The following is a 27,307-nucleotide window of genomic DNA, read 5'->3' as shown; positions in this document are numbered from 1 at the left end:
TTTGGAAAGTTTATGCTGCTGACAGTTGTACTATATCATATAAGGAAAAAAATTATTGGTATCAATTTGCAGTCTTCTATCACATTATTAAGCTCCGGACACTCTGAGGAAATACATAATATATGCTTCATTTTAAAAAACAAACTCATCTATGACTCAATATTTCAAATCTTTAAGGGAGGATCTAAAGCTTTTATCTTTAACTTGAAACCCAGCTTTTCTGTTATTTAAAAATTATATTGCCATAAAAAAAATAGCATGTGATTTTAGAGCAAATTTCTAAAGCTTTATGGAGGATTGTTATTATACTTGGCTTGTTAATAAGTCAAGTTATATTGATCAGACTGTTTCATAATAAAAATAAAATCCTAAACCGACAAATGGGTAGAAATAAGCATTTCCATAACTCTCTGTGATAGGAGGGTAAGTTGACAAATCTTTCTAGAAAGCAGGGGTTTAAAAAATACTCTTTTCAATTTGATCCATTAAACCAACTTACTGGAATATATCCTGAGGAAATAATCTGGAATTCAGACAAATATTCTGCTCAAAGATTCTCAAAGGCATTACTTACAATTGAAAAAAAGAAAGGAAATTTAGAAATCATTTAAAATCAAAATATGGGGAATTGTTAAATAAATATATAAAGTATTTACTGAGTGAAATACCATATTGGTCACATAAAACAATGCTTAAAGAGATTTTTTTTTTAAAAAAGGAACATACATGTTGAGATATTAAGTAAAAAATTTGGGTGTACAATTTTATGTATAGTGAAGGATATAAAATTGTATATATGATATCATTATGACCATGTTAAAAATGAATACAGAAAAACGGGACATGTGCCAGAAATGTTACTAGCTAATATCTCTAGATGGTGGAATTATGGATAAATTATTTCCTACTTATTTATTCCTTTATTATTTTCCTAGTTTCTACAATGAGCTCATATTGTGTGCACATGCACACACATACAATAGGGATCTTTAAATAGTTTCTAATTTCCTGTATATCATGCCCCTTCTGACACCAGACACTGTTATCAGGCCCTCTTGGGCTGGCTGAAGTAGGTGGATGAACTTTGTAAAAATAGATATTCTCTAAAAATGTTTAACACTTCTTGAGTCCAATGAAAGTGGTGTTTAGGATACTAGAACCGTCTTATGCCCTGAATGGTTTGTTTTATATAGTTTCTAATTCAGTTAACAAAAAGTGAAAGTATGCAAAGAGGAAAATTACTTGCAAATGTATTATACAAAGTGATTAGAACTGAATTGAAAAAATTCAGCTCAAATTTTGGGCCAAAGTCTTCCTGCTCCTAACGCATTTACAAGCATTATTTACAGAACTCCAAGCTATCTGATGTCCTCTGAGGTATATTTTCATTAAAATTCTATTTTGAGCACACCCTTTGTTGAGTTGAGACAATTGGCCTGATATTTTAAGCCAAGAAAAACTTTAGCTAAATATGGAGAAGGAAAACAAGGCTTTTGGGGTTAAATATCTCCAATTTGCTTATAACACTGAGTGCTTTAATAAGAAAGTGACCTCAAACTCACCAGTATTCACCTTTAAAAGTTACAGTCTATGGAAGCCTCCTATACCTGAAGTAATCTGACTTAAAGAAAGCAAAATTAAACTTTTCTTAAAACAAAACCAGAAAGTGCTTTACTTCTTGGCAGAGGTACAGATTATATTCTGTATTTAGATTCCAGAGGTACAGATTATATTCTGTGAGAAAGTGGGTGAGAAAAACAAAAGCTTCAATTTTAACTCCTCCCATGTATGCAAAGAACTGAGAAACATATAATCCAGAGTTTGCAATCTTTTTTAAAAATCACATTTTAACAAACTCTCCTTGTCTATTTCCTCTAAATGTTTACAAAGGAGTACTATTACAGACATACAGGACAGCTGGCTGCGTCTGTTGCTTCTTAATGAACACAGGGTCAGACACAAAAAGGCAGCAAATGTTTGAAATCAAGCCCACCAACTGTTTAGGAGGAATGAACAGTGTTTTCTGGCATAGAGATATTTTTCCCTGCCAGGTTCCAAGAGAGTCTTAAACGGGTATATCAGTAATACAGTTTCAAGTACAGCAATTAAAAAGAACCCTTCAGACACAGAACTTAAAGTATAGAATTCTAAGAGGGTCAAATTTGAATGAGCGGGATTAAATATTAACAAACTTCTTCTTAAAGGGCTAGGTATTTTTAGCTTTGTTGGCCATAAGATCTCTGCTACAACTACTCCCCTCTGCCCTTATAAGTACAGACACAGCCATAGGCAACAAGTGAATGAATGAGCATGTCTGGTTTTCCAATAAAACTTTACTTATAAACATAGGTGGCAGCTGATTTTAGACTATAGTTTGCCAATCTTTGAGCTAGATTACTTAGCGTTCATAAATAAAATTGGATTCCTGAATTCTTTAGATCAGGAACAGGGTACTAAAATTTTTGAGCATTGCTCTCTTACCTGCCTGGAGACAGTAAAGGATTATAGATGTTGCTATAGCAGCTGGTGTAGGAAGAATGTGCCGGGATCTCGTATTCGGATAGCCCTAAGGTTATCTGGGTCCTCCAGTTCCCAGAAGCATTTGTGGAAGACACTAGAAATAAAAATGAAAAGAGACAAAATTAGTGGGACTACTCAAAGTGAGAATTGTTTGGGTCATTCAGATGTGTGCTATAATCAGCTGCATGCAGAGTCAATCTTAAAAGCCAGTGTTTGGAATCAAGAGAGTTTCCTATTCCAATTTGGTCACTTACTGGCCATGTGACCTTTGGCAAACAGTTTATCCTCTTTAAGCCTCAGTTTCTTCATCTGTAAAGTGGGGACAATATAAATATATTCTGTACAGGGACAATATCAGGATTAAATAACCTTTAGTTAGTTAGTACAAATATTTAGCACTGTGCCTAGCAATAAATGATAGCTATTACTATTATAAATGTGAGTAAAGTTAATTGAAAGATAACGCTATAAAAAATAACCCAAAAGGCAAGCCAGAAAAAACGATTTTCATAAACTAAAAGTATCTTCCCAGTCTCCCAGTAAGGCTATGGTGGTTGGACAGCTTCATCATAGGCTTCCATTGTAAAGGTCAGGTGACAAGTTTGAGTTTCTTGGAGACTTTTAGAGGAAATGCATTCTATACATTGACTTGTTGAAACCTGTGGGTTCTTCACCCAAAGGTGGTATCGACGACCAGCAGGATCAAGGCACATTTTTGCCTTTTAAAAAAAGTTTGGGATTGAGGTGTAGGAAGGTAAATAGTATAGGAAAGATTTCAGGAAGAAGACATTTAGTTCTTCTGAGGGACTAATCTAGAACAAGACAAGGATCTAAATATAAAGGAATGAAATAATGCCATTTGTAGCAACATGGATGCACCCAGAGATTATCACACTAAGTGAAATCACAAAGAGAAATATCATATGATATCACTTATATGTGGAATCTAAAAAAATTATACAAATGAACTTACTTATAAAATAAAAATACTCACAGACAGAGAAGACAAACTAATGGTTACCAAGGGTGAATGGTGGGGGTGAGGGATAAATTAGGAATCTGGGAGTAACATATATATACTACTGTGTATAAAACAGATAAACAACAAAGACCTATTATATATATATATAGCACAGGGAACTATATTCAATATTTGATAATAACCTATATAGGAAAAGCATCTGAATATATATAAACATATACTTGAGCATAAATACACATATGTACATATAAATAAATAACATTGCTATATGCCTAAAACTAACACAACACTGTAAATTGACTATACCTCAATTTAAAATTTTTTCTTTAAAAATGGTAAAAAACAAAACAAAAAAATAAAGCAAGGCATAATATGGGAGCAAAACCTGGTGAATGCCCCATTGCTGGGCATTTGCTGTCCTGTCTCAAAACTCTGGCCAACTGATACAACAGCAGACTCATTGGAAAAGACCCTGATGCTGGATAAGATTAAAGGCAGAAGGAGAAGACGGCGATAGAGGATGAGAAGGTTGGATGGTATCACCGATTCAATGGACATGAACTTGGGCAAACTCCGGGATATGGTGAGGGACAGGGAAGCCTAGTGTGCTGCAGTCCATGGGGTTTGCAAAGAGTTGGACACGACTTGGCAACTGAACAACAACTCTAAAACGGGCCCTGCTCCGTGCCTCTGTGCACAATGCCATGCACGTCACCCAAGACTCAAAAGTCCCACACTGCTCCTGGAGCCTTCCAGCTCTCCTCTGATTCCTGTTGCTGGCGGCCAACCTCCTCCTCTCTTTTATAACCACAAAGCACATGTGATAAGTGTGAGACTAACACATTTCAAAACTCATCCGCAGTCCTGAATGCCATAAGGACTTGACTCAAGGATGTAAAAGTCCCACTTCCAGGAAGGTTTCATAACTCTAAGTCAGGCGGTGAGGCGTGGTGGTTGGGCTATCAGAGCAGTAATAGAATTCCTACGGGCAGGGTCATTTAAGCAGCCTAAGCCAGAAGTGCCTCATCTGTAAGATTAGGGTAATAATAATAAACATAGCAACAGCATTCATTACACAGAATTCTTGCATACACTCGTGGGAGAGTACACATAAAGTGCTGAGCAGGCCGGGTGGCACAGCGTTAAGTTGCCAATAAATGGTGGCTGTCCTGACTACTAAAACTGAGTCACCCAGAGAGCCTTTAGGTGGCTAGAAGGGATTACAAAACCCCTGACTGATGCGGCCTATTAATCGGAAACGTCTCTCTCCGTGAGAATGATGCGTGCTTGTTGAAACACATTACCGCAGATATAAAATGTAGACAGGAACGAGGAAAATTCCAAAAGGCAATTCTGAGAGCACTGATTCGATCCCCCTAATTCCTTAAAGACATGATGCCTTTTGGCCCACGGGGCCGAATCGTGCTGCTTATCAGAAAGGCTCACACCAGGAAGTGTTATCTCCGTTCTCACCTTTGCCCCAGTCCTGAGCCAATGGCCAAGAATGTTGAAATTTCTGAGTTACACCTGCTTCTCCCTGGCCTCGACGGTGAAAGAGATGATGGGCTAGATTTACCCCAGCTCTGTGCCCTGATAACCATCCACATGCGTCTCAGCCCTCATTCTTTAATTTCTGAAAGTCTCTCACGTCACACCCTGAACCTGAAGGGCAAGAAAGGCCTTCTCTACATCAGAGCACAAATAAGAAAGTAAGTACAGGAGGCTTTTCATGTTAGATGTGGTAATAAGTGGGAAGGTCCAAAGTCTCACACAAATAGCGAAACACCAGAACCCAAACAGAAATCTCCATGGAAATGCCTCTTGTCAACAACATTAGGAAACTTTTAAAGGAACAGTTTTCACTGATGATCACAGAGTGATTCAAGAATCCCTGAGCTATGTCTCACTAAGGTGTCATGCTTGAGACGGGGGGCAAGACGCACAACCTCAGTTTTTTTCACACAATTCCTGTTTCTTAGAACTTTAGTATTGCTTAATGTTCATATATTCCTCCGGTTGCTAACTAAACCGTGAACTCATCCAGGTCAGGAAATGGCTCAAAACCGGCTCCTCAGCATCTTGGACATGCCTGCTTGTTTGCTGAAGAAGTGAAATGCTCAACAGACTCTCCTCTTAGGCCCCCCCATTTCTTTCCTTAAAAGTACCTAGCACAGCTGGCGGTTTGCAGGTAATAGCGGTAATATCCAGCAGTAATAGTGGAGGTGGGGACCAAAGTCAATGCGCAGAAAGAATGCCTCTCTATCAAAATGATCTTTGAAAGTCCCTTAGATCAGCCATAAAGTGGAGTACATATGATTACTGAATTGAGTCAAGACCCGCACAATACTTAGAACAGTGCCAGGAACAGTGCTTAGTAAATGCCAGCTCCAGTGAGGTTCAGAAGTCTCATGCATGGACTGGAGCATTCAGAGTGAGCTGCCTTTTAGGTGATCCAATTCCTCATGGTGAACAAGGAAGGATGTATAATCCTGATGGTTTTCTGCTTACCTGAAGGGTTTATGCTATTCTTTTAATATATCCAATCTCTATGCCATGAGTACTTTTAATATTTATTGAAGGAAAGTTAATTTACAATGTTGTGTTGTGTACCGCTCAGAAATTTAGTTATATATTTATGTACACACACACACACACTCACACATACACACACACACACACACACACACACACACTTTGGGCTTCCCAGGTGGCTCAGACAGTAAAAAACACAGGAGACCTGGGTTCATTCCTTGGGCTGGGCAGATCCCCTGGAGAAGGGAATGGCAGCCCACTCCAGGATTCTTGCCTGGAGCATTCTATGGACAGAGGAGCCTGGGAAGCTAGTCCATGGGGTGGAAAAGTCAGACATGACTGAGTGACTAACACTTGCACATTTCATATATATTTATTAGTGTTACTATTTTTTTTTCAGAATCTTTTCCCTTATAGGTTATTAATTAAATGTTGAGCAGCGTTCCCTCTGCTATCCAGTAGGTCCTTGTTGGTTATCTATTTTATGTATAGCAGCGTGTATTTGATAATCCCAATGCCCAGAACACTTTAAAGACCCAGAAAAGATAAAAATACATGAAAGCCCCCAACCCAGGGAAGGTCTGTTAGACTTGAACCTGCCTCTCCACCCAATGGCTACCGCTTGCCTGACCTTGGGTCCTGGTCTCATGCACCCCTGAGGAGGGTGCTTTGGGGTGGGGGTGGGGCAGGAATAGGGGGCCATGAGGAAGATGCACTCTGGGTACCATTCTTACCTGAGGAGTAAGAAGACGCACGGCTGCTCGGAGAACAGGGGACCTGCAGGCCGGCAAAGCCCAGGCTTCTCTGCGAGCCCCTGTCTGAGTCAAAGCTAGTCTGTGCGCTGTGGCCCGGCTCCTTCTGCCCGGAGGCCCGCTGGTACCAGCCTCGCAGGTGCTCTGCCACTAAGGCCTTGTGGATGTTTTTGGTGATGTGCTCGGACTTGGCGGCAGCCTTCCGCGGCAGCCGGAGTGTGGCATACGGGTTATGGGGCACCCGGTCGACCTCGTCCTCGTGAAAGGACCTGCTGCAGTCCCTTGGGCGGTCGTATCCATAGTGGGCGGACGACCGGTAGGAAGGATTCACACTGTACTGTCCCTCCGTGTCGTTCTCGTAGACGTAGCCGCCGGCGTAATAGAGGTCACACTCCGCGTAGGGCGTGTACCCGGCAATGTAGTAGCTGGAAGAAGGCTGCTCCTGACTCTTGGAGTAGACGCCATTCCTCAGACTTTCCTTGTGTGCTAGGTTGGGCATGCTTCCCGAATTGGAAGTCGAGACGTTCTGTTTCTTGGACCTTCTGCGACCCCGGGAGCGAGTGTCCAGCGTCTGGGTGGTGTAATAGGGGCCGGCCACGGGCGTGGTGCAGTAATACTCGGTGCTCGACTGGCTGGTGTAGGAAGACCCGTCATCCAGGATTTCCGTGCTGCTGCTTCTTTGGGATTTGGAGAGGGAGAAAAATGGCTTTTCGTGGTCCATCTCGGAGAGCAGGTGAGACTGAGACTCGAGGCTTCCACTCCGCTGGCGGCAGTGCTGAGATGAAGGCTCGGGTCTGAAACAGGAGAGAGAGGCAAGCTTGCTAAGGACAAAGAAGGAAAGGAGGACTGAAATAAGGGAAAAGGGCATCATGTCGAACGAGTTGATAGCTCTTGAACTGCAATAGGATTTTTTAGGTTTCCAAAGCTGACCCACAACAGAATTCACTGCGTTCACATGGTCAAAATGAGAAAAGAAATAGGTTCCATCAATTGGGCAGTCCACATTCCTCTTTGAAAATAGAGAGGCTAAACTGATGATGGACAGCCTGCATCAAAGCCTAAGAAAAACCCACATGTCTTTGGAGGGTCCTTTTTCCCAACAGGATAGCAGGATACATAGACTAGGGTGAAGGCAGCATTCATGGGGTGGAGGGGGGCAAAGCCTGGCTAGGCTACCGGAGATCTCTGGGTTGACTCATGGTTCCATCACTTCCCAGCTGTATGAACATGGGCAAGATATTTAACTAATTGTCCTCTCTTTAATGTAAAATGAGGACAAAAACAGTACCTAATATCTCCAATCAGACTTGTTGTGGGGACTAAATAATATAGGACATATAAAACAGCACAGCCTTCAAGTAAACACTTCAAAATGTCACTGATGTCATTATCTTCATCCACACCATTGAATAACAGAGAGTAATGTCTGGTTGGAAGAATTAAGGCACAATACATCCAGTATCTACCCAAGGAAAATATATTTCAAGAACATTTTCTCGGCTTAGAAAATACTTGAACTGTTAAGTGGATAGAAAATGTACAGCCATAAAGTCCTCCTGCAGAAACTGATTAAAAATACAGCAAAGTGAAACAAAATCTTAGAGCAAAAGTCAACAGGGACAAAGGCACTAGAACGAAGCTCTCTTACTCCAAATGGCTGCTACTGTAGGCGTTCCGGGTGAGAACGGGGGTGGTGGGCATGCTCCGTCCTGCCTGGGGCCGCCTCTCCAGAGTTTTGTAAGGGCTGCTGTGTGTGGACAGCATTTCTCTGTGATGGGAAGAAAAGAAATCAGAAAATGATGAGCCTCCCAACATTTCTGGCAAATCTGTAATAAGCTGATTAGAAACTTACTGGAAGGGGAGCGATAAATTAGGATTTGGGTAATAACATATACATTACTATATATGAAACAGATAACCAACAAGGACCCACTGTATAGCACAGGGAACTCTATACTCAATATTCTGCAATAACCTATATGGGAAAAGAATCTGAAAAAGAATAGATACATGTATGAAAAGTGAAAATGTTTTAAGTCATCCAGTCATGTCTCACTCTCTGCGACCCCATGAACTGTAGCTCGCCAGGCTCCTCTGTCCATGGGATTTCCCAGGCAAGAATACTGGAGTGGGTTGCCATTTCCTTCTCCAGGGGATCTTCCCGATCCAGGGATTGCATCCATGTCTCCGGCATCTCCTGCACTTCAGGCAGATTCTTTACCATCTGAGCCACCAGGGAAACCCCATATATATGTATATGTATAACTAAATCACTTTACTGTATACTTGAAACTAATACACTGTTAATCAACTATATTCCAACATAAAATAAAATAGATACTCAACAAGGACCTGCTATATAGTACAAGGAACTATACTCAATATTTTATCACAACCTATAAGGGGAAAGAATCTGAAATATATATATACAAATAACTGCTGATAATTATATATATACTTATGTATAACTGAATCACTGTGCTATATGCCTGAACAAACACAATAGTGTAAATCAACTATACTCCAATTAAAAAAAAAAAGAAAGAAACTTGCAGGAAGCTGAAGGAATGGGAACATAAAGAGATAATTGGGAAAACTGTCTTTGTGGTTTAGTATCCGGGTGGATCTTAGATGAGTCTTAGGGGAAGCACAAGTGATCTGACTCTGAGTCATAAATATGAAGGAAAAAAACGAAAAGACTTTTGAAAAAGAGTGTACTGAATAAAACAGATTGAAAGCAAGGAGAGCAGGGGTAGCAAGTCCTTTTTCTGTAAAAAGTCTCACAGGAAGTATTTTTGGCTTTGCAGGCTATCCCAATGATTCAGCTCTGCCCTTGAAGTAAGAGAGCAGTGTAGACAATATGTATGTGACTGGAGGTGGCTGTGTGCCAATCAGATTTGACTCAGGATACTGAAATTCAACTTTCATATAATTTTTATGTTACAAAATTGTCACAAAAAATATTACTGTTTTTTATTTCCCTTCCAGTTATTCAAAATTCTAAAAACCATGCTTAGCTCATGGGAGATACACAAATGGGTCACAGGCTGAATTTGGCCAGTAACAGTCATTCACAGCATTCTTAAATTGCCTTGTCCACTTTCCAGCACAGTGAGAACACAATTAGAAATTTTTTTTTTAATTAAAAACAACTTTGATTATACCTCACTTACTACAAAAGCACGGCAAAAAAATAAAAAAAAAAAATACTGTGTTTATACCTTTAAAAACAAAAAATTAGATCTTACTAAAATTCTCTTTCAAAACCCACTTAAGGAAAAAACACAACTCGATCTAACATTTTATGTTGCTTAATATTCACTAACACTGTTATTTTAATGAGTGTACAGCATTCCACCGTAAGACTGACCGTAATTTACTTAAACAATCCACTAGTTGAGCATTTGGGGTGTTTTTATTTGTCACTAGTATAAACAATGCTGTAAGATAAGCATCCTGTAGTTAATTCAAGAGGAAAAATTCCTAGAAGTGAAATTGCTGGATGAAACAGCAAACACATCTTAAGCTAGAGGGGATGGAGGCATAATGATTTTTTAAGATAATCATTTTCCCAGTTATGATCCCTTTTGCTGAAACAGCTTTGTTTTCCCTGATATAATAAACACACCTGCCCAGTGCTGTCTGACAGGACTTTCTTCGGTGATAGAAATGAACTCTATCTGTGCTGCCCAGCATCACAGACATCAGCCACATGTGCCTATTAGGACTTGAAATGCGACTGGTAGGACTGAAGATCTGAATTGTAAATTTTATTTGCTTTTAATTGAACTGGACACCACAGCTCTAGACACCTGGATCTCTATTGTTTAAGGCAACAGTTCTTAGATGCTAATCTACAAACTGGGGCTAATATGAAATAAAGGTTTCACCGGTCTTTGACAAATCAGAAATATAACAAAATGTTGGTTCTCTTTTCATGAGTGAAAAATTGTTTCATCTAAATAATCCTCTTTTATTTTGAGACTAATTTCCATCTTTCCTGAGATGCAATAAAACATGTTGGCTAAAATCACATCATAGGCTTTGCAGTCAGGCTACGTCGGTTCAAATCCCAATTCTGACATTTGCTAATTGATGAACCCAACAAGTGATTCATGCTTTCTGGTCCTTACTGTACTTATCCGTAAATGCTAAGGATGGTAGTAATTTGTATTACATTGTATTACTACAATGAGCGTTTTCTTACGACTAAATTTGTTATTATATATTAAACACTTGAAACACTGTCTGGCACATACTAAGTGCTCAACAAATGTTAATCTTATTATTACTACAACAATGACTGCATTTTGGATATGTGTCATTTTTTCATGAAATCACAGTGCTGTTTGTGTGAACATACTAATTAGGCAAAGTAAAAAGCTGCTAATCCTATCTTGGACACAATTTAAAAAAACAAACAAACAAAAAAGCTAGTAGTGATCCATGCAGCCAAATTCTGGCAATCATTGGTCTTTCCTCTTTTAAAAAGTTATGGTCCCAAAAATATTTACTTGAGACACTTAAGAAGAAGTTACAGATTAAGAACGTACTCAGTCCCATTTTCCTTTGAAAGATTAGAAGTCAGTTCTATTGCCTGGTAGAGTTGTATTAAATGTTCCTGAGACCTTGGGTGATGCAACAGAACTTTGACACTATATCCAAATTCAGATTTATAGTTAATGCCTCTATAATTTAATATAAACCAAATAGACTTTAAGGAAATAGCCAAATATTTTTTAAAAGACCTCTTTAAAAACACTTCCACTTGCTGCCAACAACAAATAACTGGGTTAGATTCTACACTTGATTTTATAAGATAATCCTTTCTGAAAGAATAAACAGGATAAAACAGAAATAGGTTGACTGTTTTGGAGAAAACATCTTACAGTGGTGAGGCATTCACCTCACTGATGATGTGTCTTCTTACCTGGACTGTCTGGTATCCACAAACTGTTCATTGATGGACGACTTTCTGAAATGGATTCTCTCAATACCGAGAGACTTGGGAGGAAGAATTCTTGGAGAATGAGGTACTGAACTTGATCGCTGCCCAGCAAGAGTGAAGGTATCATTGGCTATAATAAGTGAATGAATGAATAACTAGATAAATAAAAAAGTAAACAAATGCCTTGCCAACACGTCCCTCCCCCAAATAAAGTGGAAGATCTGTCTGGTGAGTAAAATGTTGTTCCAAAGAATGTAATTTTAAAAGTGTTTAAGTTCCAGGAAATGTATTTTTATATTTTACACAATAGAAAATAGAAATTACTGAATGTTCTTGTGGGGAGGGACCCAACTGCTGTCAACTCAATAGGAGCCACTTTGAGCACATAAATCTCTCAGGTGTAATGGGTGATGCTTTACAAGAGTTATACCACAGAAAAATCTCAGTGTATAAGGGGTCAAGAGGAAGTTGGCCTGTAAAGTTGGACTGGATCAGTTTTGCCGAGCTTTATTTTAACATTTTTAGGCCTCCTTGGCTGACCAAAGACTTATCCTATCTCTGACAGGAATGAAACTGATTCCTGATGAGTCATTAGGGACTTGTTAATGTCTCTCACTGATATTTGTATTTTCAAAGAGCAGTTGGCAAGCATGGCCAAACCTCAGCTAAGAAGAGTTCTGAAATGGCAGACTTTCGCAAACCATTCCATTTGGAAGAAGATAAAGCAGTAGGGTTTAGTGGCTTCCTGAATTCTTTTTTTTTTTTTTTCTGAATTCTTTAAGTCACATCAAACAGACAGCCAGCTCCTCTGCTTAAGCACAAGGAAGGGATTATAAGGAAATATTCTACCACTTGATATGAAATCCATTCCATCATGAAATGTGCTGAACATGCGTCATGACAATAGATAAGGTCTGCTTCTAGGAAACCGACACAGTAACATGTAACACAATTTCTAAAATATGTGCTTCTTCCTAAGGAAAATAAACTCCCACTTATCCAGAATAAGTAGACAGAAAAATCAAAGTTTCCATTATTTCCTGGTACTGTAGTGTAGCCTGCACAACACTCATTTCCTGGTTTTGTTATTAGACACCAAATATATAAGATGTCACCACTGGACAAAGCTGGGTGAATGACTATTACTTTGCAACTGCCTGTGAATCTATAGCTAATTCAAAAGCTTAAAAAAAAATCCTGCAGAACCTTACAAACCTTATCAAGATACCTATTTACTCATGTTATGGTACTTTGATTCACCGAAGTCATGTGATTTGTACGGTATTATATTTAATCCTGAGCTAACCTGTGTAAAGGGAAGCCTGGGTTTGATCCCTGGGTTGGGAAGATCCCCTGGAAGAGGGCATGGCAATCCACTTCAGTGTCTTGCACAGAGAATCCCCACGGACAGAGGAGCCTGGTGGGCTACAGTCCATGGGGTTGTAAAGAGTCAGATATGACTGAGCGACTAAGCATAGCATAGCACAACCTGTGTAAAAGCTAATCTTAACCCCTTTCCCAACCATTCTTCATAAATGTAAGCTAGTTGATTCTACTTTTCCCAAAAGAGTAATAAATAGGCTTTCCTACTCAAAAAATTGCTTAGTATTTCAGAATATGTAACATTTTAAACTGAAAAGGGAGAGCTACTTACGATCATCATAGGTGGTAGTGTCAGACAAGGAGCTACTTTCTGATGGGATGATGTCTTCTGTGAACAAAATAAACTGTCTTTAGTACAACAGTGCCTTTGGACACCCCTAATAGCTCAATAAAACAATTTTCAATGGAGTGCATCTTATTTTAGTTAGATAAATGCAACCAGTTATAGTGCATTAGGAGTAATTAACTGTTGTGAGAATGGACTCATTGACCACTTAAGACATAAACATCTTACCTACTATACAAATATTACACTGGATTATTTCTTACAATGGAACTGACTTGAGAACCTTCCTTTGAGAATCTACTGCACTGTTAGGATAACTTATTTTCTGAGCTCTCTTCTTAAGAGAAGGGCTTTTTCTTGATAGAGTGAGGACTTTTGTGGTACAGAAGCTTCTCAATCAGACTAGGGTTTCCTAACAGTGGGTAGCACTACTGACATTCTAGACTAGATAATTCTTTGTTGGGGGGTGCTATCCTTTGCACTGTAGGATCTCCAGCTTCTATCCCTGGATATCAGTACCATCCCCACCCTCAGTTTTGACAATCAAACATGTCTGCAGACACTTCCCAGGGATGCAAAATTGCCACTTTGCCACTGGTTGAGAACCACTCAAAGAGATAGACCTGGATTCAAAGCTTGGTTTTGTCAATTATTGGCTGGGAGACCCTGGGCAAATTACTTAATCTCTCCAAGCATCATTTAGCTCAACTCTAAAATAGGATGAGAATAGTACCTGGTGTTTAGCACTTTGGTGAGCATTCGATGACATAATAGATGTAAAGCCCTTGGCCTTGCTCCTGGTACAAGACAAATGCTCAATAAATATTAACTATACTTATTACTTTGGTTACCTACATACACCATTCTAGTGAAAGAAGTCTGGTGGTTGGAAATGCCCATAAAAATGTGATTATTATTGGTGCTTGTCAAATGTTACAAAATGGGTTTAGCAAAAAGCGACATCTCACTTTGCTTTACAGCAGAAACTGACACAATATTATAAAGCAACTATATGCCAATAAAATTTTTTTTAAAAAGTGACATCTCTGATGTGTTGATGTGCTTTGGCAAATCTTTCCATATTCAGTTGTCAAGGATGGGCAAGGGTACAGGCAAATGTGACACCTCAATGTAAGCTTCAAAGCCATTATGAAGTGAATCTCCCCATCCAATCTAAAATTAATCTCCATCAGAGCCAAGAGGACTGTCTCTTCATTGGACACATGGTAGGGCTTGAAGGCAAGATGCCAGTATAGTCAGCTGTCAGGCAGGCTTTAAAAATAATCCACCCGATATATACTCAAGCATTGGCATCACTGCTGCCCAAATGTCAGTCACTATAAAGGATAACATTTGAATCTTACACAGTTGGAGATGAATGGGCCACAACAAATGGCTATCAAAATTAAGTGCCCTGCTCACCACCCATCTCCTATAGGTCCAGAGTGTGGCCACCAACGAGGCCAACTGGATTTTGCATTGAGTCAAAACCATCCTAAATTCCCCAGCTGTAGCTGACGAACACTTGTGTGTTGATGTCCATGCATTCACTTACCAAAAAGCCGTATCTCTGCTTTTCAAATCATATGCCCTAAAGCTGAGTATACTTTAAACCTCATTACCATATTTCGTCAAATCTAAGATGTATAACTACTTGATATCCCCGTAAAAAAAAAGAAAAAATACTGATCGTAACTGTAATGCCTCATCTAGAATAAGAATTATCCCAATTTCACAGATGCTTAAATGGGGAGAAAAAATGTCTTGGAATCAAAAGAAATAATCATATTTCAACCAATGATCAAGGCTAAAAATCATGCTAATAAACATAGAAGGCCAGTTGGACTTGAAATCCACCTAAATGAGATTTTTCAGTTTAATTTTTTTCTGAATATTAGTTTTAGATTCATGATGTTGAGAATTTTGAAAACACTCAAGAGAATTAAGAAGAAAATTGACATGAAATTCTACAACTATTAATATATTTAAACTCTTGCCCAACCAGTCTCTATGCGTACATATTTATACAATGTCAGGACTATGTTGTGGCTACAATTTTGTATTCTGCCTTCTGCATTTCATAATACAATAGGAACATATGTCCATAAATAGCCTCCGTAAATAACCGTAGTTGTAAGAGTTCTTTTCTATCCACATATATTGGATAAGTCCTTAAAAAAATACATGGTCTGCTGCATTAAAAATCTCTGAGAAACTATTATGTAGGGCCCAGCTGTCTTAATACTCTGTGTTTTCAAATATATTTCTTGCAATGACATCAAGCCAGTTAAAGATGAATCTCTCTTATTGGGAAACAATATTGCTGTGTAAAGCTCTTTCATCCTGAAAATTAAAGCAATGCAATAGTATAGTATTAAAACAGTGAGAAGGTCACAGAAAACCAAGTTAACATACTTGTAAAAATGAAATTCCGAATCATTTTTATCCTAAGAAACTTAAGGATCAATCCATTCTTTTCTCGCTCATCAAATGAACTGGTTTGGTAACAGTACATTCCATCAAGAGGACTGACTTAGGTGACTCAAAAAAACCCCACTAGTTACTAACCTGGTAAAATAACTGTTGCTTTCTGGCTGGGTTTCTTTCCACATCTAATGCGGTACTCATTTATAGCATTTTCAATCTCCTGAAGCTTTTTCACTGCATCCGTGTAATCTTGCTTTCGTTTTTTCTTCACGGTTTTGCAAAGGTCGGGCTCATTGGCAAGCTTCTTCGCAGCCTCAACCAGCTTTTGCTGTATTAGGAAATTGCTCTCCAGTTCTTGCAAAGCAGGATCCTGCATTCACATGATATTGCTTTATTTTTATGGACACACACAGTCACTCTCATATGTCCTGGATAATAAAATTTCTCTTTCTCATGCATTCTCACATCGGATGCTCTTTGTGAATGAGATCTTCCTAAGTTTTACTGCTTAGATATTCTCAAATAGTTTCCCAGAAGACAAGACCTCCCTCCTCCATTTACTTTAACTTAACAGTCCAATTCTCTTTCCTTTTCAAAGAAGGGAATTGGCCTTCCATTCATGCAACTGGTTGGATGAAGATCATATTTTTCAAGAAGGGATCTTTCACCCAAGATTCGTAGCCAGAGAATGTTATAGTCATATGCACAGCTTTAGAAACAGATAAACTGAGATTCCATTCTTCTTTCTGGGTAATTCCTGGTTGCATGGCCCTGGAGATATTATCTAATTTTTAATGCTTCAGTTTTTTTACTTGTAAAATGGATGCAACATCCACCTTATGCAAGTACGGTGAAGAAGAAAGAAAACAATGTATGTGCATTGCTTAGCTCAGAGCTGGGTATACACTCAACACTTAATAAACAGCAATGCTCACTTTGTTATTAATGGAAACCGCTACTATTTTCTAAAGCCAAGATGGCCAAATTTCTACAAGAAACATGAATAGGGTCATACTGTCTGATAACACAAATAGGAAAGTACCCTCTCTATTGGCTAACAAATCTTTTAACTTTATTATACCTAAAGTGCTATACATGTGTTATCTCACTGAATACTCCTTGCATCTCTCAGAGGCAAGAACAATCATTACCCTCATTTTATTGACAAGAAAACCAGAGAATTGAGACTTCAGAGAGGTCAATGATTTGCCAAAGGCTACTGTTTTAAGTGGGAGACTCTAGTGCTGGAATTCTTAATTCTTAAAATAATGTTTCTCAATTTATAAATACTTAGGAGTTCATTTAATACTGTGTCTGGAGGAGTAAAGTCATGAGAACTCAATTTTAACTAAACTGTGCATGAAGGAAAGAATTCAACTTGGTCTCCATGATCACCTTTAACTGGTGAGATAAAAATATACAACAGTAACTCAAAATCCAAAGGAACAAGTCAGCTACATTCAACTGACAGCTCTTCTGCCTCACTGTTGATAGAAGTACTCAGAACTGGTGCCCATACCTCTTCACTTGGCAGCAAGTTGTCATCTAATTTGAACGCGGTACCTATACGCCTTCTGACCTGAGGAGGTTTCTCACCTACATTCAGAGGATACTCCTTGGGCATTTTGCCTGTGAGCTCCTATGAAACAGGACAGAACCAAGAGGGAGATTACTGACCCTGGCTGGAACTGTCAAACACAATCTGAAATGTTCCCCAAAGCAGAAGACACTCACAGCCTCCCGCAAACAGATCTTCTTAAGCTCTTCAACTTTCTTCAGGAGCTTTTCTTGCAACAGTTTCTCCTTCTTCTTGAGTTCAAGGATCTTCTCTCTCTTTTGCTCCTCACTGACTTCTGAGTCTTGAGAACCTGGAGGTGGGGTGGGGGGTGGGGAGGGAGGGCAGGGAAGGTTTACACACGCATGTTTCCTTCCTTTTCAGAGGACAAAGGATTTTTAAGCCAAACCTGCTATTTAATAATAGTTTCTTTCTTTTCTCCTTGTTTCTGAACATAATAAAAGGAAACTGGAGAACATTTTCTCATGCTTCTGGGCATCTAACAGAACCTGGTAATAATATATGCCTTCTGCATTTCGGTTCAGTCATTTGGGAAGCAATGATAAAATGTTTAATGTTTCAGACACACTCAATGAAAAAATTCATTTTTCTGAGCAGGAGAGAAGGTAAGATGCTCCTAGAGATAGTTGTTTGGAATGTTCTTTTGGAAAGTAAGCAAGGCAAGGATATTCTATGTTTCAGATTCACAAGCTGACAATGGGATTTAGATGAGAATATTGTTAGTGAATTACATATACTTAGTGATACTCTCATATAAATGTCTGCAGAGTAAGGGTTTAGGAGCAAAAATCACTTTGCGGGTGAGATGGAGTTCGAGGGTTGTAATCATGGTTGATTTTATGTTAAATGGAAAATTAGACAACTGTCTGTATCAAAAACCACACATTGGAGAAAAAAAAGCTGATGGACCTGATGGGGAGAAAATATTCTTGCAAGCTACCCCGAGGCACTCACTGTCTCAGCTGCTGCTGCTAGTGTTAATTACACAACCTGAACTTTATAACTTAACTTGCTTCATATTCTTTTAAAAAGTAATTTCAGAATTTTATTCAAAACTGCTGTACACTACAGATTCTCATATGCTTACTTATTCCAGAAATAATGGGTTAAAAGATACATTTAAAAGTGGTTTACAACAACAACAAAAATGTAAATTAAGATACAGATGGCTTGCACGCTCTCTAACCCAAAAATATTACCTGAGGAAATTAAACTGCCGTTGCTTGCCATAATGAACTGGCTTTTTGCCTCGAGTGTTACCAGTTTGGAGACCCTTGGTGCTCCTGTCTCCGTCAAGTCCATTGCGATATCGTCTAAACTCCTGGCTGAAGGAATTTTTGCCTAATACAACATGGAAAGGGAATTCATTCAGTCACACCTATTCTGAATTAATAAAATGATTCAGTTAATATGGAATAAAAATGTCAACACAAAGGACAATATAGAATTTTTACATACTATAGTGATATTTTTCAGAAAAAAAATTCAGACTTCAGCTTTGTCGCTAAAATGTTTCATTAATCAGGCATGATTCTTCCTCATGGTATAGTTCAATCATTAACATTAAAAAGTCATGAGTGCACACACACACAATGCCTAAAAGTTGGCAAATCTTACAACTTTCAGAGCAGGCTATATGTTGCCCATCTGTTAAATGTAAGAAAAATTAAAACTGGTAGTAAAGTTAAAAAAAAAAAACAAGACTCAAGAAACAAAAACCCATGAGGTTGCATCTTTTCTAAGGAAGTTTATCTTCTGAACGGAAAGTAAATGAGGGATGGGACTTTGTCCTTGTAGAAATACTTTCAGTTACTTACTTTGCTTTGCTTCCGGTCCAAGTAAAACTGATGCTGACTAATTGCCATCACCCAGATGGACTTGATGAGAGAGGAGTTCGCATACCACGTTTGCACAAAGAGGCCACTCTGCCCAAAGGTTCTTCTGGATACCGAAATCCTAAAAGATTAAGGAAAGCACTCATGATTTGTTTCTGGCCCAGCATAACATCAAATGTACCCAGTGGGTAATGTTGTAACAAAGCATCTCCTTAATTGTTTTTTCTTCTGCCACACCCTTGCCTTCAAGGTCCAAGCTTCTGATTTTCTCCTTTTTATGAGAAAGCCAATCACATCTGGGTAATATCTTCTTGTAAAAGCAGTATATTAAACAACACAAACACACATCTTCAAAAGAATATGAGAAAATGGGCAGAGTATTAGAAAAAGAATAGACACATGTATATGTATAACTGAATCACTTTGCTGTACAGATGAAACTAACACAACATGGTTAAACAATTATGCTCTTAAGAAAAAAAAAAGAAAAAAAACAATTATGCTCTAATACAAAATGAAAATTTAGAAAGTAATTAAGAGAAAATGATTATTAATATGTCAACCATATAATATTTTAGAAAAACCTAAGTCTAGTAGGCTTATATACATAAATATAAACATTCTGTACTCTGCACAGAAGCATGATACTGGAAATAATAGAAAATAAAAATTATTTCAAAGCAGATGAGAATCAGCCACATTGGAGACTGTACTAAAAACATCAAATTAAAGACCACAGGATGTGGGACCATCACAAAAAGGTGAGAATAAACGTGTTACTTTAAAGATCAAGCAATCACGACCTGTGGGATTAGTACCTTCCTCCAAGGAAAGAGCATCTCAGATCTAGGTGTAATTGTCTGGCTTTGGCACTATCAGAGGATGAACATAATAATACTGTCTGATAATATGCATGTCCAAAACTGGCCCAGATTACTGCTTATGTACTGGATGAAGAGAGAGGGTCAGAGGGGGACAGAGCAAGAAAAAGAAAGGGGGGGGGGGGCGGGGCAGGGTTGGGGGAAGAAGAGCACCAGTGTTCTTTGTAGGAATCTGCCTTATATCTTCAGGTCATCTTTTTGCCACAGCTGTTTCCTCCATCCCTCTGACCTCCAAATATCCATAAACTTATATCTGAAAAGCAACCACTGAGGGCTGATAAGAAATTCTTCTGAGGAACTTGGAGAGCCTACAATATCTTGACTTTAATTCATGTTGATAATTTAGGAACTTTTTTTTTTAAGTGACCAAGAATACCAAACTTAAAAATGAGCAAAGGATCTGAATAAACATTTCTCTGAGAAGATCCAGAGGGATGGGATGGGGAGGGAGGCAAGAGGGGGGATCAGGATGCGGAACACATGTAAATCCATGGCTGATTCATGTCAATGTATGGCAAAAACCACTACAATATTGTAAAGTAGTTAGCCTCCAACTAATAAAAATAAATGAAAAAAAAGTTCAAACTCTTAAAAAAATAAAATAAAATCATTTGTCTTGCTAAACACTTCTCTAAAGAAGGTAGACAAATGGCCAATGAGTCCATGAAAAGATGCTTGGCGAGCAAATCCAAACCAGTATGAGTTATCGCTGCACACCATCAGGATGGCTATTTACACACACACACACACATACACACACACACACATACACACACACACACACACAGAAAAATAACAGATATTAGAGGATGTGGAGAAAATGAACCCATGCACAGTTTTGGTAGGGATGTAAAAGGGTTAGCTGCTTTGGAAAACAGTCTGGCAGTTCCTCAGAAGGTCAAAGAAAGAGTTACGATTTGATCAAGCAATTCTACTCCTAGGTATGTACACAAGAGAAATGAAAACATGTGCACATGAATATTCATAGCAGCATATGTGGCTAGTCACCGGACCCATACAGAAAAAAAGGCTTTTATTCTCACCTCCGTGGATCGTGAACTTCAACAGCAAACTTTTTCTCACGGAAATATAAGTTCTCCAGCTGTTTCCATTGGAATAACTAAGAAATGAAGAAAACAGAAACACCACACAGCTTTAATTAATGTAACTTTTACTAAGGCTAGAAATCAGCTTAATAATAAAAAAATCAAGAATTAAGATTTTTTTTTTTACAAACCAACTATAGCGTGAAACTACTTTATTCCTTCTTTTGACAGTAATCTTCACTTCACCACTGTTTCTTGAACAATAAAACCAAGCAACTGTGGGGAACATGCATACTATTTTTCCTTTGACTCAACTAAATAAAAGAGTGAGTAAGGAAACTGTAGATTCCAGTAAGCACATGCCTTCTGATCAAAGATGTTGACTTCATATTTAAATGGAAAGAGATTCAAAGGGATGTTTCAATAAGACCACAGATTAAATTTCAAAAGAATGCAAAGTGAAAGTAAAACGGAACCCCAAGCAGGGGTGATTCTCCGTGATAATTTCCCCGCCTACAAGAGTTCCCCTAAATGCCACAGGAACTGAGTGCTAGGAATTGGAGGCTTGGTGGGATGGGAGTGAATGCTGACACTGCCCTCTCGGTTTCTGAGCTAGAGCTTCCAGTTTTTGTAAGAGAATTCATCAACATATTCCCACTGTTGATACTCTAATGCTGCACGAGGTGTTATCTGTCAGTTGGGTGGGAGAAATACAACTTACTAGCAATGGGCATCTGAAAATTTAACGTGTAAAAAGCAGCGCATTTACAGAATTGAGTGGGCCCTCCTGCATTTTCTGGGTTCATTCCCAACCCTTCACATTAGCCTGAGATCCAGCTTGTCCTTTGAACTTTGACTTCATAGTTGGGAATTCCTTTTCTCTATCCCAGTCTTGTTGGCCAGAGAAATACTAGTACAGCAATTTCATTCCATTATTAGACTTTAGCTGGATTTTTAACTTACGTTCAAAGAATCTTCATAAAACATTCTGATCATTAAGAAAATAACTTCTCCGCAATGCACCACCAGCAAAACCATTTCCTGGGGTACAGGAACCAAGACTTTTCACCAACCTCATTTAAAAGGAACAGCACAAGCTGATGGTTCCTATGCACATACAGCTGGGAGACAGACCTGTTCAAACTGGGCCCCCCACCCCAGTGAAATAAACCATCACCCACTGAGAACACAGCCCTTTGTCGTCTGAGCACGTAGAGTCTAACTACAACCCTCACCCAGGTAAAAAGAGGAATTCGTGGGAGCTTAAAGGTACATACCGATTTCCTAAAATGTCTGTAGTTTCCAGGCTTTCATGTCTTTTAATCCCAAGGTTCCACAAGTGGGATAGCAAGGGGAAGGGAATCTCCGAGGTGCTCTCTCCCTCCCCCGCTCCCTCCTGTCCCAGCCGGGCAGCTCCGGTGAGTTCGGCACGGAGTTTCCTAAGACACTTAGGTGTAACTCAGTTTCACAAACCAAGCCTCCCACGGCTGACTCGCTCCTGACATCAGCAATTCCTCCAAGTGACACCACCCCGGTTCCATTCCTTCCTCCATCAGGGAGAGGACGGCCAAGTTCTCTCTAGCTGATTTCCCCAGGAGAGAGATGCCCTTTCCACACGGGGTATGGGGGAGATTCAGATGGTATTTCCTGGGAAGTAAGTTGCTTTGAATCCGGGCACAAATTTCACTGGAGGCTGGGCGAAGGAGACGTTGCTCCCGGTTTACTCACCCTGGCCGCGAACAGGTTCGACAGGAAGAGCCACAATGCAGCTCAGCTGTGTTTTCCTTTGCGTCCATTCCCACACACATAAAAACTAGGGCTGGACTTGAAACCTGATCTCTGTAAAGCTGCCACCTCCCCCTCTTATCACTTACAAACGTGAAACACAAGGCTCTCCATTCGACACATCCCAGAGTTGAGAACAGACAGCCCCCTGCAGCAAAAATCCTACTTAAAGGGTGAAAGGTTTCAGCTAATTTTAAAAGAGTTTGAAAAAATGAGATGGCAACTGGGTTTGCAAACGAAGTTATGGGAATGAGCCTGCATTTTTAAGTCTGAAAGGCAAAGCCATTTCCCCATCTGAAATCTTAAAAAGTTGTTGTAATGGGGGAGCGGGGTAGGGGGAATTCCCTGGTGGCCCAGTAGTTAGGACCTGGCGCTTTCACTGCTATGAGTTCAATCCCTGGAGTTTTTGCAAAATGTGATTTCTTATATGTGCCTGTAATAGTACATAAGTGCACAGGAATGGCACAAACTTCATTCGTGACAGTGGTTCAGGACAGTAGAATGTACGAGGGGTTCATGGCACCACAAACTTCAATGTTACCAGTCATGTTTATTTTATTACTAAAAATAAGATGAAGTCAATATAACAAAATATTCATAATCATCAGTTTAAGTGGTTAGGCAGGTATTGTCACATTCTTGGTATTCCTGTTTTTTTTTTTAATTTCTAAAAATTATAGAAGTTTGTATAAAATGAACAGTGGTCAGTCTATTTCATATGAGAGTGAGATTTCCACTTCCTAACCATTGGGAATCATCTAATTTAGACAGGTATTACCTGTGTGATTCTTATCACTGTTTGAAGTAGCTAGGAAAACACTTCTAACTGTAGTGGCACTTGATCTAGCTGGCAGTTGGAAATAAGCTAGCTTGTCTTTTCAAATTTCTGAAATCATTCTTCTACTGTGCTTTTAAACTATCTTGGAGTTCTATCTAGATCTCAGAGAGCCAGGATGAGACTCTGAAAATGCCAGTGGAACTGAGGTGAAGTGGATTCCTTTACTCATTCAACACGCCTAGGAACGCACCTGGCACCAGCAGTCAATTGCCCAATCTTCATTCCTGTCCTTCTGGCCAGTGTTTTCCTTAGAGCGTGAGTACGAGGTCCCTCTTTGATCAAAGTCACTCAAGATTTTGGGCCAGTGGAAGGATAAGGGGAAAATGTCAGAGAGATAGCCACCAGGCTGACCTGACTTGCTGGGGTCTCTATTTAAGAGAAATGGCCTGACGAGGAATTCCCTGGTGGCCTCCAGTGTATGCATGCTCAGTCACGTCTGCCTCTTTGGGACCCCATGGACTGTAGCCCACCAGGCTCCTCTGTCCATGGGATTTCCCAGGCAAGAACACTGGAGTGGATTGCCATTCTGTTCTGCAGGGGATCTTCCCAACCCAGGGATCAAATCCAAGTCTTCTGCATTGCAGGCAGATGCTTTACCTCTGAGTCATAAGGGAAGCTTCTCTTGGTGGTCTAATGGTTAGGATTTGGTGCTTTTACTGCCATGGCCTGGCGTTCAATCCCTGATGGGGGAAGTAAGATCCCTGCAAGTCAAGCCGCACAATGCAGCAAGAAACAGACGGACAGAGAGAAATGGCCTGACATGTTAATAAACCGCGCCAGTAATCCTGCCTGGAAAATTCCATGAACAGAGAAGCCTGGTGGGCTATAGCCCATTGGGTTGCAAACAGTTGGACATGACTGAGTGACTAAACAACTCTAAATCACCTGCAAGATGAAGAAGAGTTGCAAGAAACCATTTAAGGAAAAAGATCAAGATTCAAAGGAAGGCACAAGGGAGCTAAGTATGCTTTACATTCTCCACTGCTTGCAGAATACTGGACCCCATACAGAGAAGCACTATTATAGGGTATGATGTCTTACAGGATAGAACAAGGCTACTATATATATTGAATCTTCCCTCATAGCTCAGTCGGAAAAGAAATCTGCCTGCACTGCAGGCAGACCAAGGTTCAGTTCCTGGGTCGGGATGATCCCCTGGAGAAGGAAATGGCAACCTACTCCAGTATTCTTGCCTGGAGAATTCTGTGAACAGAGGAGTTTGGCAAGCTACAATCCATGGGGTCACAGGAGTTGGACATGACTTAGCGACTAAACCACCAACACCACTATATATATTATATTTTATGCATGTATGTGTATAGAGAAAATTTGTAATATTAAAATAGAAAGATTTTTTTTTTCCAAAATGAAATTCCCACTCTTGGAGATTTGCAGGGGAGGGTGGGGTGGGAGAAGAGTTTTATTTGCTTTGCCACACAGAGTTAAGAGCATGAAACTGGACTGTTTCCTAAAGCGATCATTAAACAAGCCTAACGACAATCATTAATTGGTATTTATTGTTGTTTACGTGGCATGCACTAATAGGGTTGAATTTGAAATTGTGTTCTGTTCAGAATTCATGGTGTTAGTGATGAAAGGAAATCCTTGTATGGTGACAATAAAACTATAAATTAGGTCTTTCAGACTTCTTTCTGGGCTTCCCAGGTGGTGCAGTGGTAAAGAATCCGCCTGCCAATAAAGGAGATGAAAGAGATGCGGGTTTGATTCCTGGGTTGGGAAGATCCCCTGGAGAAAGAAATGGAAACCCATTCCAGTAATCTTGCCTGCAGAATTCCATAGACAGAGGAGCCTGATGGGTGACAGTTTTGAAGCTCTATATTTATCTTGTATAGTTCTTCTACTCTATGCTCATATAGAATGATTCGTTATGCTCTTTACCATCAAAACAAGGAAGAAGATAGCAAGAGATGAAATAATAGTTAGGATTAACTTTGAGATTACAAAATAAATAGAGATACAACTGAAAAAGTCAGACAGAAGCAATGAGAACAGTGATAGTAGCAAAGAGATAATAAAAAAAACTACAATAGGAAAAGAATATTTCCTTAGGTTACAAATCACCTTCTCTTAGAAAAACAAAGTGTCAAAAATGTAATAACTGACAAAGAAAACCAAAGCTGAATCAAATCCCATTTTAAAAGTGAATGTGTATATAATACCATAGTCAGAATCTATTCCCTTTATCCTTAGATGTGAAGGAAGTTGACAGTTTTAGAATAATTTGCCACACATTATTACACTTATGAGGCTTCCCTGGTGGCTCAGTGGTAAAGAATCTGCCTGCAAATGCAGGAGACTTGGGTTTGATCCCTGGGTCAGGAAGATCCCCTGGAGAAGGAAATGGCAACCCACTCCAGTATTCTTGCCTGGGAAATCCCATGGACAGAGGAGCCTGGTGGCTACAGACCATGGGGTTGCAGAGAGTCAGAAACAACCGAGCAACTAAACAATTATGCTTTAATGAGATGCATGGGTTGAGTATTTAAGCAATTTTGTTGAAACCTATAATCCATATTTAGTTAGATCCCTCCAATATAGACTCAAAGAACTGGAAGAAATCACCTTTCCCCTTCCTATTCTACAATCACACTGATTCCTAAATATCTGAGATCACAAACTTTAGAAAAAAAGACTATAAGGGAAAGCACAAGGACTTTTAGGAAACCAGAAGTCACATACTTAAGTCGCTCTTGTCCTCTACACATTCCTCTTCAATTAACAAATATATCTTGTCCACCTTGTACATGCAAAGTCCTGTTCTCGTTGGAAAATAATGACCAGCTCCCCTCCCTTGTGATGATTACCTGAACCAACTGGACCATATCAGAGTGCCTTGGCATACATACTGATTTCAACACATGTGCTTTATTTGGCAAGTTGCTTAACTTTCCTCAGTTTCAGTTTCCTCATCTGTAAAATGGGACCAACAACACCTGCCTCAGAGGATTGTTGGAAGGGTTTAGTTGAGACCATGTTCACAAAGCACTTAGCACAGTGCCTGGCTCAGAATCAACATTTAGTTAAGTGACACAGTCAGTTGTATCCATTAGGGACTCTCAGTCCAATTCCCTTATTTTATCATCTTTTCTCAAAATGGAGAAGAGCCACTTAATGGCAGAAGTGAAGTGTTTCAGTCATGTCCGGCTCTCTGTGACCCCGTGGACTGTAGCCTGCCAGGCTTCTCCATCCATGGGATTCGCCAGGCAAGAATGCTGGAGTGGGTTGCCATTTCCTTCTCCAGGAGATCTTCCCAACACAGGGTTTGAACCCGGTCTCCTGCATTGCACACAGATTCTTTACCATCTGAGCCACCAGGGAAACCCACTTAATAGCAGAACTAGAACTCAAAACAGCTGTCTGGATCCCACATCTGTCTTTCCACCGATGAGAAACAGTCAAGTTATTCTGTTGACACATCTGTGTCCCTTAGGTTTCCAAAGCTATGAGCTTCAGCCTCTGTAAAAACTGCTCTATCTCTGTTGATTTCATTGGTCG

General features: G+C 39.5%; 1 protein-coding gene across 5 annotated transcripts in view; it reads right to left on the bottom strand.

Annotated features, from left to right (window-relative positions):
- Window positions 1-27,307, bottom strand: part of FRMD4B (FERM domain containing 4B) — a 356,738-nt gene that overhangs the window by 3,321 nt on the left and 326,110 nt on the right. For 4 of the 5 annotated variants that reach the window (XM_043886552.1, XM_043886549.1, XM_043886551.1 and 1 more), the window contains 11 exons: window positions 21,166-21,242; window positions 19,224-19,362; window positions 18,606-18,747; window positions 17,565-17,698; window positions 17,350-17,469; window positions 15,972-16,200; window positions 13,389-13,445; window positions 11,717-11,864; window positions 8,435-8,554; window positions 6,769-7,580; window positions 2,482-2,614 (listed from right to left, as the gene is read on the bottom strand). In XM_043886552.1, the coding sequence (XP_043742487.1) occupies window positions 2,482-2,614; window positions 6,769-7,580; window positions 8,435-8,554; window positions 11,717-11,864; window positions 13,389-13,445; window positions 15,972-16,200; window positions 17,350-17,469; window positions 17,565-17,698; window positions 18,606-18,747; window positions 19,224-19,362; window positions 21,166-21,242 (2,111 nt within the window). The remainder of the gene's footprint in view (window positions 1-2,481; window positions 2,615-6,768; window positions 7,581-8,434; window positions 8,555-11,716; window positions 11,865-13,388; window positions 13,446-15,971; window positions 16,201-17,349; window positions 17,470-17,564; window positions 17,699-18,605; window positions 18,748-19,223; window positions 19,363-21,165; window positions 21,243-27,307) is intronic. The other variant, XM_043886550.1, reaches the window with a different exon arrangement.

This window comes from Cervus elaphus, chromosome 24 (genome assembly GCF_910594005.1).
Source record: "Cervus elaphus chromosome 24, mCerEla1.1, whole genome shotgun sequence".
NCBI lineage: Eukaryota > Metazoa > Chordata > Mammalia > Artiodactyla > Cervidae > Cervus > Cervus elaphus.
The sequence above is the reverse complement of the archived record's forward strand: the minus strand, read 5'-3'. Positions and strand labels throughout refer to the sequence as shown.